The sequence below is a fragment of the Anguilla anguilla genome, chromosome 18 (genome assembly GCF_013347855.1).
Source record: "Anguilla anguilla isolate fAngAng1 chromosome 18, fAngAng1.pri, whole genome shotgun sequence".
In the NCBI taxonomy this organism is placed as follows: domain Eukaryota; kingdom Metazoa; phylum Chordata; class Actinopteri; order Anguilliformes; family Anguillidae; genus Anguilla; species Anguilla anguilla.
The window spans coordinates 14971200-14984311 of NC_049218.1; the positions used below are offsets into that span (position 1 = coordinate 14971200).

The window sequence follows — 13112 nt, forward strand, 5'->3', positions numbered from 1 at the left end:
ACAATGAATCTATGCCTGTACAAAAAAGACATTTAATATATTTTTATATATTAAGGAATTTATGCAATATACCATAGACTTTTACAGTGGATATAGTATTAATACATTTCTGTTGTGCAAGTGTCTTTGTCACTGGAATGCAAGCATGCACTTCAAAAAATACTGTGCAGACAGCTGGAACAAGACTGAACAAATCAATATATGTATTGTACCGTGGTACGCAAAGTGCAGCACACTGACTTAAGAAATGAGAGGTGACTCATTAACAGAGCTGCTATAGAAAGGATCTTATCCAGTGCAAACCCTAGAATGTAGACCTTGGAACTTTAAGCAATTAAACATATCCGACAGGTGCTACCAAGCTGCACATTAAGTAAAGGACCCAGTGATGCATTCTGTGGACAGGACAGAATGTGTCATTGCAAACTCAAATAGCAAATAGCTGTAAAACGTGATTGGTCACAGCATCACCTGGGTAGGGAGGTTTTCAGTTGGCAGGATATCCATATCTCATGCCTCAACAGCACCTCCTCAGGCATATGTGCAGTCTGACAATTTCTCTGGTGCATTCAAAGGAGAATGCACACGCCACCCTGTGCCCTGCCAATGCACTGGAGGACTGTGAAATGCCACAGTCCTCCAGTGTAGAGCATTTCAAACTGGAGAGAAAAATATCTTAAGAAACATTAGACCAACATGATTTTAAAAATCTCAGCAAGTCAGCATGCTGCGATTCTGACTGCTGACCTGAAAAGAAAAACTGTATTATGCATCTTTTCCAGCTTTCAAGATGCCCACTAAGACTGCTTCCAGTGACAGTACTATTCATAACAAATTTATAAGGGCAGCTACAGGAAAGAAAGTGCATTTACTAATCAGTACCAAGTTATATTGCTTCTAAGATTGAATTCATCATTACAACAGCTCATTGTCTACGAGTGCAAAAAAAAAAAATGGAAGTGGTATGTATTCACACACGCACATGCGCGCGCGCGCACACACAAACACACTGCTTGCATTTCTTAGAGGAAATTCAGCACCATCAGGCACGCAGGAATGTGGAATTCTGTGCATGGAGGTTCATATCTATATCAGCAGTAATCCTGGCTTAGTTAAGTCATTGCTTATTAAATGATTAAGATTTAGTTGGCATGAAATTCAGAGAAAGACTGAGCCCATCAGGAACAGGGTTCCTGACCCTCATCAAAAGGTACCTATCATTCAACTGTCCCCATGCAAGTGTACCCAACTTAACTGATCAAGGCCTGTTCTCATGGCTGAACTTGTCCGTCTAGAAAGCAAGAGTAGTCCAAATCAACAATGAGGTCAACTCCAACCAACTGCAGCTGCATTTATCAGAAGAGTTGAACAGTACTGTCGTTTAAGTGAGGTAGCCATTTAGCATCTTTATGACAGTAATTGAAGATCTGCTAGCAGGCAGCATTAAAAACTCCATTGGGAGACACGCCGCAGTGAAACGATAGCATTGAGTTGGGTTCACTTGGATGTGGTTCTTCAACAGTGGCTAGCAACTGGTTCACTGCTGACACAGACTGCTTTTCAGACTGATGCTATAAAAGAGGCCTGCTTAACATGCCATTTGGGTAGGACTAGGTTTATATGCAATGAGTCTAAAATGATGGTCCCAGGCGCCCAAGTTTTGATTGAATACACGACAGTGCTAGTGCCTTCTGTGGCTGGATGTCTCGCAGGGAGATACATTACTGGCCCTACTGTTGTCCAGGGAGGCAAGGTTTCACTACCAGGGTACTGCCAAAGCACAAGGCTCAGTAGCTCCTCCTCTGGTCAGTACAATCTGCCTGTGCTTGCTGTCCAGTCCTCTGGTGCAGTAACCACAGCACTGCAGAATTTAAAAGACACAGTGGCTAGCTGTGTTTCTAAGCACATTTCATGTGTGCTCTCCTGAACTGATGTGGCCATGGCAGGATAAAAAAATACATAAAACAGGTGATATTCCCACGTAAGAAGGCAGATGTAGGAGTTGGGGCTGCAGTCCAGAGGCTGTATCAGAGCAGGAGGATGTAGGAGGTATGGCTGTAGGCCGGAGGCGGTATCAGAGCAGTGGGATTCGGGACGGTTCCCACAGCTTGCGGGCCAACTGGCAGCAGTGCTGCAGGACGTAGTCGCTGGGAATCACCCCCAAGTGCATGGTCAGCAGCTCATAGCACTTCACCACCTCGCCATTGTGGTACTTACTGTAGTACCTCAGCAGCTTCCTGTCAACAGAGTTCAACATGGGCCTGTGAGAGTTCTGACAGAGCTTTCAATATGGGTTCCACCCAGTACCTCACAGGGTGCAGTACAGATTCAATACAGTACTAAGATTACACTATAATGTAAAGAATGGTTTAGCGACAAGGCAGCTATAAGAACATGATTGGCTATGCCAAATTTGGAGTAAAGGGGAAAAAAATGTTGTAAGAAAACCTATGTGGCCTATAAGATATTATTTACATCCTCTTTATATTAAAGTCTGGTTCTTCTCTTTAGAACAAAATTGACATACTGTGCAATCAGTACTGTTGGCATTTAGCATCTCAGTACCTGTAGTAATCCCATGCTAGCATTCCGATGGGTGCGGAGTCATCTGGGAGAAGAGGAAGGTCTATTACATCCAGCTTGTAGCCCTGGTGGGACAGTGAAACTGCATTAGTCATTATACAGCACAGCACTGCCTGACAAGACAATACAATTGTTTGTTCCGCAAAATGTTGTACTTAACCAAAGTTATTTGTTTAATACATTTTATCCATATAGGTCCTATTGTACATTTAACATTTTAAATTATACCTAAACATCGTTGGTACCCTATATATTTCTAAAGAAATAAGGACTTATTTAAGAGTACAGGATACTAGTCCAAAATAGGAAAAAAAAGATCTTAACAGGCTGCATATTCAAACTTACAATAGCCTGGTTGACAGAATTACTTCAGAAAACACCAGCACACCAGTAGCACAGATGAAGGGGATGCCACATACCGTCTCATTCTCAAACCACAGGAAGTAGCAGAAGTAATAGTCTCCATCTCGGAAGGTGGCAGTGGAGTAGCCCTTTTGCATATAGTGCCGTGCTGTGCCCACCAGACTCCAGACCTACAGGAAGGACAGGAACATGGGGGCTGTCTAAAGCTGCAGATGGAATAATGCCCTGCTCACCTTGCTTGCTGAAAATGTGAAACACCACTTCCCCCTCCTGTCCAACCTGAATACGACATGGATTACATTTGAGCAAATCAATTCACGATGAAAGCGATTGGGAGTCATCCATAATTTCTGAACCTGCACGTCCACGTCACATCTGTCAGTTCTGCCCACCCCCAGGTGGTGGAATGAGATTCCCATTGCAGGCAGAAGTGGAAACTCTGCCCAAACCTCTTCAGGCTGCACCATAGCTCCCGTGACCCCCTCTAGATAACCTTCTCTTTTCTTTCTTCCTTTGAGTAATGATAGTCATATCTATGTAAAGATAGAATATCCATCTTGTGGAAATTTACTTAATTAACAGTAAAAATTGTTGTTTGTTAGGTTAATTTTACTTGTTGATTATTAATGAGCTTCTGTGCATTGGCGTATCACATTTCTTATTCCTGAGAGATACAATGATGTTCTCCACTCATGTACATCACTCTGTATAAGATCTCAATGGGACCTTCCTGATAAAATAAAGGATTCATAAAATAAACATTTTGGAAGTTATTATTCCAGATTGGCTCATTTTATGAACTAGTTCAGGTTTCAAGTCTCAAAAAACCTGCTTGATTATTCACATTCATGTATTTCAGGTTGTTCGGTATCAGCACATGTCTAGTGAGATCCCAGGTGGACTATAATCTGACTACAACTAGCAGATGCTGATATCCATTGACTTGCAAGCGAACATGACCTTGTGCCGCATCGTCTTTGCGCTCGTCTCACCTTACTCTTGATGAAGTGTGCCAGGGGCCCCTTCCCCAGTTCTGAGGTGGAATGGTCCGTAACGTTAAAGGAAGGAGCAATCATTTGCCCAGCAGTGCGGTCTACGTAGATGAAGTGAATCAGCCCAGGAAACTCTTCCAGGTATGTGAAAATAGCATTAAGGAAGACACATCCCAAAAACTCTAAATACAGTAGAGTGCAAGAAAGGCTTATACAGAAGAGAAATAGAAAAGCCCTACAGCGAGGAACATGTTTCTAGACACAATTTACATAGCAGCATGGTCAATGTATTATGGGCCACGGTCAAGCAATGCACATGGTCAACCCGCTTTGCTTGACCATCTTAAACCCTTTTCCCTGCAATCCCTTCTGCCACAGGATCGCCCCAGACAGGATATGACACCATGGTGATGTTCCTCTTACTCTTCACCAGCAGGAAGTCCTTCCAGTCCACCAGCTTTTCCCTATAGTAGTGAGGGACAAAGGAGATTTACTGGCTCCCTTAGGACTGACAGTGTATGAGCGCTTTCATAATCAGTACCGGTGTTTTCATAATATCAGTAGGGCTGCATGTGATCACGATTATTTATCACGACGATTAATTTATTTTGTCAACAAAATACTTTTATTCAGTGCTTAATTAGCAAATTGTGCTGAAAGGAAAGTGGCCAATGGACTAGGGGGAGAAGTGGCTGGTGGACTAGGGGGGTTTAGTGATTGATCATGGATGCAATGCGTGCATTTTTATTTACATACATTTGTTTTTCTTCCCTCTCCAGACCCATGCAAATAGTTCCCAAAACACATAAGCGCATACGTACTGCACAAGAGCCAGAGACCGCTCCTGCAGACTGGGCGCCAGGCGCTGCAAGTTCTCTGTGCTCTTCAGGACAAAGCACTGCCTGAACAGCCCACACAGCTGCATCTTCATGTTCCGGCAGCAGGGCAGCAACCTGCAGGGCACAGGGGCCGTTACGCTGCTCGCACACACAGTGAACCAGCACGCAGGCACCGACACACAATGCTCCTCTCACTGGGGTTCTGTATGCCAGTGAGCTTTATTTTTTTCTGACACAGCACTGATACACATACATGCCCATAGCTGTGTTAGCAGTGGGTGAATTAGTGCATGTCAGTGCTTTCTACAGCCAATCCCAGGCTTTGGAAGGGCCTCTGGAACTGAATCCTGCCTCCTCAGATGCTGGTGACCATAGTACTCTGGGAGAAACAGGGCTGAAACTGTACTCACTCTTTACTGACCCCAGGACCTCCCCGGGAGAAGGCCTTGTGTTTGAACTCTGCCCAGGTGATCTGCAGCTGTGAAACCAGCTTTAAAGGAAGAAGTGTATAAAGTTTGTAAGGCAGTTTGTAATGGGAATATTTTCACAAATTTCAACTCCAAATTACACATAGACGTATTCTGCCTGTATTCAGTATGCTATGTGTACCTGGATTGTGGCACCAAAAGAACACATTTCATGTCATATATAAATTGATATTTAGTAATAAATAAATCTTTGGAGGAAGACTGCTGTCTCTAGAATTGTAATCTTTGACCCTTGACCCCACTGACCTGCGCATCACTAACACTCAGGGCGCGGATGAACTTGTCCATCTTGCTGCGGAGGTCGTGGAGAGGCAGAGGACTGCGGGGGGCACTAGATCCCTCCACCCCCTCACTCAGCCTCTTCTCCAGACTGGCCAATGTGTCCAGGAAGTAGTAGACTGATATGGCCACCTGACTGTTGGGGATCTGAGGGCACAGAGACAGGGAGTAAAGACATCAGCTGCATTCGACAAGGCCACTGTTCACAAACATCCACATACACTTGGAAACATGTTCAAACTTTTTCCGTTAGCTTATGCTTGCCACTAACTTTCGCCAATATTAGCAAAGTGTGAAAAGGTAGTGTACATAAACAAATAAACAGAAATGGCTGCCAAAGGAACTGCACCCAGCTTGCTATTAATCCCCAAGGGAGTAAATGCAGATGAGGCAGTATTTCAGATTTTGTCTGGTTGCTTCATTCAGACAGGTAGAAAGCACAGAGGGTAACAGAGAAGGGATCAGTGTTTAAAAGGGACACTCCAAATGTATTTGGCTTGAGACTTAACAGTGAGATAAAAATATTTCCCACCACATTTAGAGGTTCATTCAGCAATAAAAAGATAATTCTGAATATAATGTATCTCTGTAAACTGTAAAAATGACAGTAGAACACAGTAATTCCTGGTCATGAGCTGTCACTGCATACATAACAATGGCTAATTGCTGCCACCTTGTGGATCCTATACTGCAAGTACCAAGGCATTCCATTTGAATTCAGAATATGCCATTAATCCGACTAAACTTTCAATGGTACTGTTTACATTTTTCATCAAATCTACAATATTTGATTGGCTGTGTACAGTGTATGCAAAGAAAAGCACAAGCTTGAATAAAGCCAGACCTTAGTCAGCAGCACCAGCGTGATGCCTGGCCACAGCTGCAGGGAATACATGTTGTGAGGCATCATGGGGCAGAAGCCTTCTTTGATGGTGGCCTCCAGAAAGACTCTAGAGGGGTTTGCAGGATCAGGGGGTGGGACCTCCAGGGTGTGGAGGCTGTCCTCTGCCATCTGAAATCAGTGTGACCAAAAATTATTCACCAAGTTCTATTACAGTAATACATTTGGAATCTGAACTGTGTCTGTCAGTCCTGAAGGGCAGTGCACGATTGGCTCTGGGGATGAGAGGGTTTCAGTCGACTCCCCTGGCCCCCCTGGTCAATCTGTCACCCACCGGTCTCCTCGCTGAGCTGTACATAAAGCATCTTCCGCCTACTCATATCTGTGCCTGCATTCTTTATGGTAACATATACTCATATATTTATTATTTATATAACAAAACATGATTGGAGCTGAACACACTTGAATATCTGGATCAACAAACTGGAAGATTGGAGTCTGGCTCTCCTCTCCACTGCTTGCCCCTACAAAAAGAGAACACACAAGGGGCCCAGGATCAGTCTTGTCTTTCAGATCATAACAGATAAGGTCTGGATATGGAAAGGGAAATTTGATCCTAGATCTACTACTCTAAGACACTTTATAAATTCAGCCCCAGATCTCAGAACAGTTTTACTGTTTCAGCCTAGAGTACAAGGGATAATGTTGGGATACTGAACTCTGATCCTAGATTGATCAGAACACTTTGTGCCCTGATATGCAGTGCATCAACATACAAGAAATAAAGAAACTAAGAGTACAGAAGAAGAGGACACTACAGTAAAAGAAAATAACAATGAAAAGATACAAAAATTAAGAGAAAGCGCTTAATTTGAAGGAATAGTTGAAAATAAGATGTCACGCTCTTGTCAGGTTGCTCAGGTTGATTCATAAGAATGCCAAAACATTATTTAACATTATTTTTTCCCAAAACACTTTTAATTATAATGATGAAAACTGGTAGATGTATTGACACTCACATCAAGACACCAGCCCAAATGTATTGGCCCAATCAAAGCACATGTGATGCTGTGGAGTTTCATATTATGGAAAATATTTTTGAATGAATTAAAAATCGCTGTACCTTTGCAGAGATTTAATATTTAGGAAGCTGGGAATTGTTTCCATGGTTTAGTACACCGGCCTACCTGAAGCCCCAGAAGTGGGGGAAGGTTCTGGAGTGTAGAAGACCTCTGGCACCAAAGTGTTCTCCTCATGCTAAGCAACAAAAATTATTTAATGTTGGGGACTGCTGGTGGGTTTTTTTGTACAATAAAGTTTACAAACACTCAACTTGCTCTTTAATGTATCCCACAAATGTGTGAGAAACAAAATATTTTTGGGGTTCCAATTCAATGATTTGTTTTTCTTATTTTTTCAGATGTCATCATTTTGATAAAATACAAGACAATCAGCATACAATAAATAAAAGCTACAATAAGAAAATAAGAAAAGCATACAGGTTTTCTTATATATAGGGTATGGACTAGTACATACTCATTTTGTGCCAAAGTGACATACAAAGAGAAAGTTAATGTTAATGAGGAACTGAGTTGGCACATGAGGGGGGTCTGTAGGCACTACCTGACCTGTCCTACCTCAGACAGCTGGTCTTCAAGCTCACTGCTAGGATAGCGGTTCTGCACCATCAGGATCAGGGCCAGCAGGTCAGAGGAAGTGAGTGTGCTGGCATTACGGCTGTGGAGGGAGGAAAACACAAAGGTGCGATTTTTCCCAACTTTTTTTTCCACCCACAGGCAGAGAGCTTTGGCTATGTCACAAGCACGAACAGCTTTTGTACTCTCCAACAGCCAATTGCAGGACAGAACATTCAGCAATAAAGCTCCTGTCTACATTAATAATAAAAAAAGATAAAACTTCTGGGAATGTCAGTAGGAAAAAAGAAAACAGCTGGCAGTGTTGGGCAACAGCGCCTCCTGCTGGAGGGCACACTACCTGGAGTAGAAGGCCAGCAGTTTTGTGTGCACCAGGATGAAGGCGTGCAGAACTTCCTCCCCAGCACGCTCCACGCTGTTGTTGATCTGATGGACCAGTCGTTTCTCCAAGAACTCGATGCACTGCTCACAGAGGGTGGGGTGAATCAGTCTCTCCACTGCCTGGAACAGAAACAGACAGAGAGGAACTGAGATGACAAAGAAAGCAACAGAGGGGGTGAAGTGTAAATGGAATCAACTTGGGGCAAAATATCCACTAAAATGTATTTTGTTATAACATACTCTTCAAAAAAGATCCATAAACTACAATCAAAATGGTGGTCCTTTTGCAGATGGCACGGATGTATAAACTAGGCAGAAAAAAGCAAAACATTTCAAATGAAATACATACCAATTCATATTCAATATATATGCATTTGAAATACTTCTGACCTCTTTAAAGGTATACTATGCAGGAGTTTAACCCTAAAAATATTATAAAATAACCATGCTAAGGCATATCGATGATGCACCGGCAGTCTCTCCCTTTACGCACTTAAGCCAAATTTGTGCAGCTTTACCTGTATTTGTTATTCTAAAAAGTGTTCTGAACCTTTCTGTGCGTTCAGCTCTTTTCTGTGTGGGGAGAGGTGGATGTGCCTACAGAGCCTTGGTTTTGGATCAGATTTCAGGGGTGTGCTTGGTTGCTAGCTAAGAAGCCCAGATACAGTGAAGCAAAAAGACAAGCAGACGTTACCTCGAGCTATCCAGCTAGCTATGTTAGGTGAGGTACTCAGATTGAGTGGGCAGGGTTAAAGACAGAGGAGGAGACTTCTGATTGTAAACACAGGATCACAGCAAGGCTAAAAAAAACCTGCATAGTATGCCTTTAAACAGCAAAGAGAGAGCGAGTAGTGTGTTCTCTGTGCCACTGAACCATACCTCCACTAGAAAGCTTTGGTCCTGCTCCCTGAGTTGACTGTAGGTTCCCAGAAGGCCTTGCAGTTTCTTCCACAGGCGATTCCTCTGATCAGTGTCCTGGGGACGGAGCCTACAAGTGCGGATGAGATTAGTGCGCTATAAATTACATGCTACTTGCTTCCAAGCAGCTACCATAGTGCTTCTAGCTATTTGTTCCACTTGTGGACTGGTTGTGCTGAACAAAACTGTTCTTCTGATTAGGCACTGTAACGGAAGTACTTCAGAAAGTACTTCAGCAACATCTCCAACACCATGGACAATGATTTCTATGGCACATGGGGCAAGAGAAAAAAATGAAATGGCTTTCAAGAAAAAAAGTTTGAAAGGAATTTTGTATCGCCATGCCAAATCACAGCTGATAGAGAACAAGAACTCCCCCATGTACAGATGATTGATTTTGTAACTGTAAGGATAATATAATTTTATTGTCAAGCAGATTATTACATTTATTCTAGTGAAAGTTTCCCCAAACATGACACTTTAAAAGTAAACAAACAAGACTAGTTAATGGGAAATTGGACCCTCTGCTAAACTCTTTACTAGGACATGTGAGGGGCATGGTGAAAATGGGTAGCTAGTCTTCACCTCTGAAAACATAGAAATATCCTATTAAACACCCAGCTGAATATCTGTCAAGTTCCGCAGCCTCAAGCCAGGTAATAATCCACAATTCACTGCAATGACTGAGCAGCTCAGCTGATGGACAGTAAAGTGAAAAAGTAGCAGAATGCTTAATGGAGGATATTAACTATGAAATTAGCATTTCAAATTGGAAAAAAAGAAAATTAGGCATAAAATTTGAATGTATTGGCTAAATGTTTTTGATTGATTGATTTACTGACTGACTGAACAAAGTGTGTACAACTTGAGTCAGTTGTACCAGATTTAGCTATGCAGGTCATTTATACCTGCAGTCCACAGGCAGGCATTGAAATCAACACCTCACCACATAACACAAACAGGCAATTAAAGTTATTTTATATAATAAATGCACAATGAACCTACTCTTTCCTCAGGTGGGTGCTGCTGAGTGTTACTACCCCAAAGTGCACTTCCATCAGCTTCTTCATCACATAGATCTTCCTCCTCAGGTCTTCATCCTTCTCATCTCCATCTCCATTCACAGCTATGTACAGGCACTCATCGAACTGCAACACAGCAATGCGCACATCAGGATCACATGCCATGTGCAGAGATAGGCAGCTCACAGACAGGACAGGCTGGCTCACACACCCAGCTCACAGACAGGACAGGCTGGCTCACTCTCACCCAGCTCACAAATATATTGACTCACCCACCTCACACTTCTTGACAAAGTTCTATCGGTTTCTGCAAGGTACCTGATGAAGGACATAGATGTGGTTGTTTTCCGTGGTGAAGGAGGTGTAGCAGTCGTCGATTTTGTCGATCATGCTGCTGCAGGAGATGATTATGGGGGCAAACTGTGTGCTGATGCGGTCTTCAAACGCAGGAGGCTGTCAGTGTGAAAAGGAGCCATTGAGCTTGTGGTCCCACAGTGCTCAGCTATACCAAGCACTGAGTCAAACAAAGTTTAAATCTAAGGTTAACCCAAAACCATGAATTATGATTCACATATCTGCGGTACTGACAGTCATAGCATTGTCCCCAAACTAATACTAACAACTCAGCATGAGTTCCTTGTTAAAATCCTTTCCAATTATTATTGTCTTTTGTTCAGCCAATCAGCAGGCAGTTTCAGACAACCTGACTTTCACACATCATTAAAAAGGGGGATATCCAAATACGGAAAGACAGCTGACACTCAGAACAAAAAAAAAAATCCTGAAAAACGAGACAAGAGGTATAGCCCGACAAGTCTTCTCGCTAAGCTCGCTATGTATAGTAAGGTAATGCTAGCAGCAATATACACTTTGCCAGCCAAATTAAGCCCCTCCTTTCATAAACTTGCCGTGACAAACGCATCAAGGCATTTTCCGCGATTTTTATTTTTTATAGAGAAGAATCCCAAATGTTATTTAGGCACCACATTTTGTACCATAAACTTTTTGAGCTCACCTGTGTGTGGGGTGCACACTGATATAGGTTACACACTGATGCTCTCACGTTACCAAAAAGGCCAACCACAAATATGCAATGCAGGAAATATTCACCTTATGTCCTTCTTCGTGAGTCACTCCATACTGCTCCTGAAGATTCTGTTCAAACTCCCGGTCTGTCCAGTAGAACAGAAGGTCCACGCTCTCGCTGGCCACCAGAAGGCACTTCATCTGATGAAGCAAGACACCACAAACACAAAACAACTTCTTTGAAGAGCAGAGCTAGCTCATGTATGATATCCCCGATAAATTTAAATTCTAATCTGTCTTCGGCGTGAATCCAATTTGAAAATCATATCGAGAACCTAATTTTCTTTTGCAGTACAACAAGAGAATAGTATGCAGATATAGCAGCGAGATCTGTGGTCTGATATATTTATTCAGATTTGTGCATCTGATTTGTGATTAAGATGGTACATGCTGGAGGCACGCACAAATTCCGGTGAACCAAATTTCTTTGGAAATATCGCCCTGCAGATGAAAGGATTTCATAATCTGTGCCTGCTCTTTTCTTAACTCTGTAGTCATAAGATGAAGCGCGTGAGCTATAAAAAGCAAGCTTACTCGTGTCTTTGCACACCGCTTTTTCACTGATCGATGGTTCTGCTTCTCGGAATTATAAAAAAATGGTTCTATTGCTATTTCGGCCGAATAATACTAGCACTTGTTTAACCAGGCCACTTTTGCATAAATAACTTGACGCAATTTAGGTAAGAAGCCATCTTAAACTAACCGGTCGCTACAGCGAAACAAGCTAGCCAAGTTAGTTCCCCCTAAATACAGTAGAACAACAGTAAATTCTAACCTTTTCCGTTTCTGATGACAGATTAGCGTAATTTCATCTCGTCTCTCGTAATCGGCTTGACACACGCAGATATGTGAAAATACATATCTTCACACTGTCTAATAGTTTTGTCAGGGTCCAAAACTAGTTTACAAGTTTACGGACAGCATCCCTTTACTTCCGTTGACTAACTGTCACGTGTCCTGGCGATCACGTGACATATACAACAGTTGCTACCACAGAACTGTATAAGAACTAGAAAGAGATTGCTTCCTAAACCACAGATCATTAGACCTGCATCAAGGTCGTCATTTATGGGGGATACGGGAGGTACCAGCCCTCGCCATCCCAATATTACAAAACAGGCAAAATAATATGTGCTTGGGCATTATGCTTAAGTTATTCATAAGCATGGCATTAACTTCCACCTCTATGCAGACGGCACTCAGTTGAGCTGGATGTTGTCTTTCAACTGTCAAAGATAGACACCTGCCTTGTAGACATAGAAGAATGGATGTCTCACAACTTTCCCTCGCTGAATTCTGACAAAATGGAGATTATGGTGGTTAGACGCAAGTCCCTGAGATACAAGCTGATATACCTAGATTAAATCTCCGTTGCTTCAACTGCTGTCATCTATGATCTTGGTGTTACTTTTGATTCAGATCTCTCATTTAAAATGCAAATAAATAACATCTCTACTCTAGGGGTTCTTTTCATCATTTGAGTAATATTGCTAAAATTAGAAAAATTCCGGCACTACATGAAAAAAACTTGTCCATGTCTTTGTTGCTTCAAAATTAGAGTACTGTAATGCTCTTTTGTTGCATTAAAATTGAGGTCACCAATTGGTTCAAAATGCACCTTCTCGTAGGGTATTATTGATATATATATCATATATATATGATGGC

The 13112-nt window shown here is 42.3% G+C and overlaps 1 protein-coding gene across 2 annotated transcripts; it reads right to left on the reverse strand.

Annotated features, from left to right (window-relative positions):
• Positions 1 to 10: 10 nt before the first annotated feature.
• hps1 (HPS1 biogenesis of lysosomal organelles complex 3 subunit 1) lies at positions 11 to 12401 on the reverse strand. 2 transcript variants are annotated; one of them, XM_035400824.1, is made up of 18 exons: positions 12223 to 12401; positions 11472 to 11588; positions 10680 to 10814; positions 10345 to 10487; positions 9301 to 9409; positions 8381 to 8541; positions 8023 to 8122; positions 7573 to 7642; positions 6848 to 6909; positions 6389 to 6556; positions 5512 to 5691; positions 5188 to 5267; positions 4760 to 4891; positions 4337 to 4402; positions 3939 to 4083; positions 3003 to 3116; positions 2566 to 2648; positions 11 to 2237 (listed from the first exon to the last, which is right to left on the reverse strand). In XM_035400824.1, the coding sequence occupies exons 2-18, from the start codon at positions 11586 to 11588 to the stop codon at positions 2075 to 2077; spliced, it is 2028 nt and encodes a 675-aa protein (XP_035256715.1). In that variant the 5' UTR covers positions 12223 to 12401; the 3' UTR covers positions 11 to 2074. The 2 variants fall into 2 exon arrangements, with proteins under 2 accessions (XP_035256715.1, XP_035256716.1); XM_035400825.1 differs by lacking the exon at positions 12223 to 12401 and adding an exon at positions 11982 to 12172.
• Between the last annotated feature and the right edge of the window lie 711 nt (positions 12402 to 13112).

Coding starts and splice junctions, on each gene's coding strand:
- hps1 (XM_035400824.1), bottom strand. CDS start 11,588: ATGAAGTGCCTTCTGGTGGCCAGCGAGAGCGTGGACCTTCTGTTCTAC. Junction 5,268..5,511: donor TGAGTGTTAGTGATGCGCAG/GTCAGTGGGGTC, acceptor CTTCCTTTAAAG/CTGGTTTCACAGCTGCAGAT. Junction 4,892..5,187: donor GGTCCTGGGGTCAGTAAAGA/GTGAGTACAGTT, acceptor TGTGCCCTGCAG/GTTGCTGCCCTGCTGCCGGA.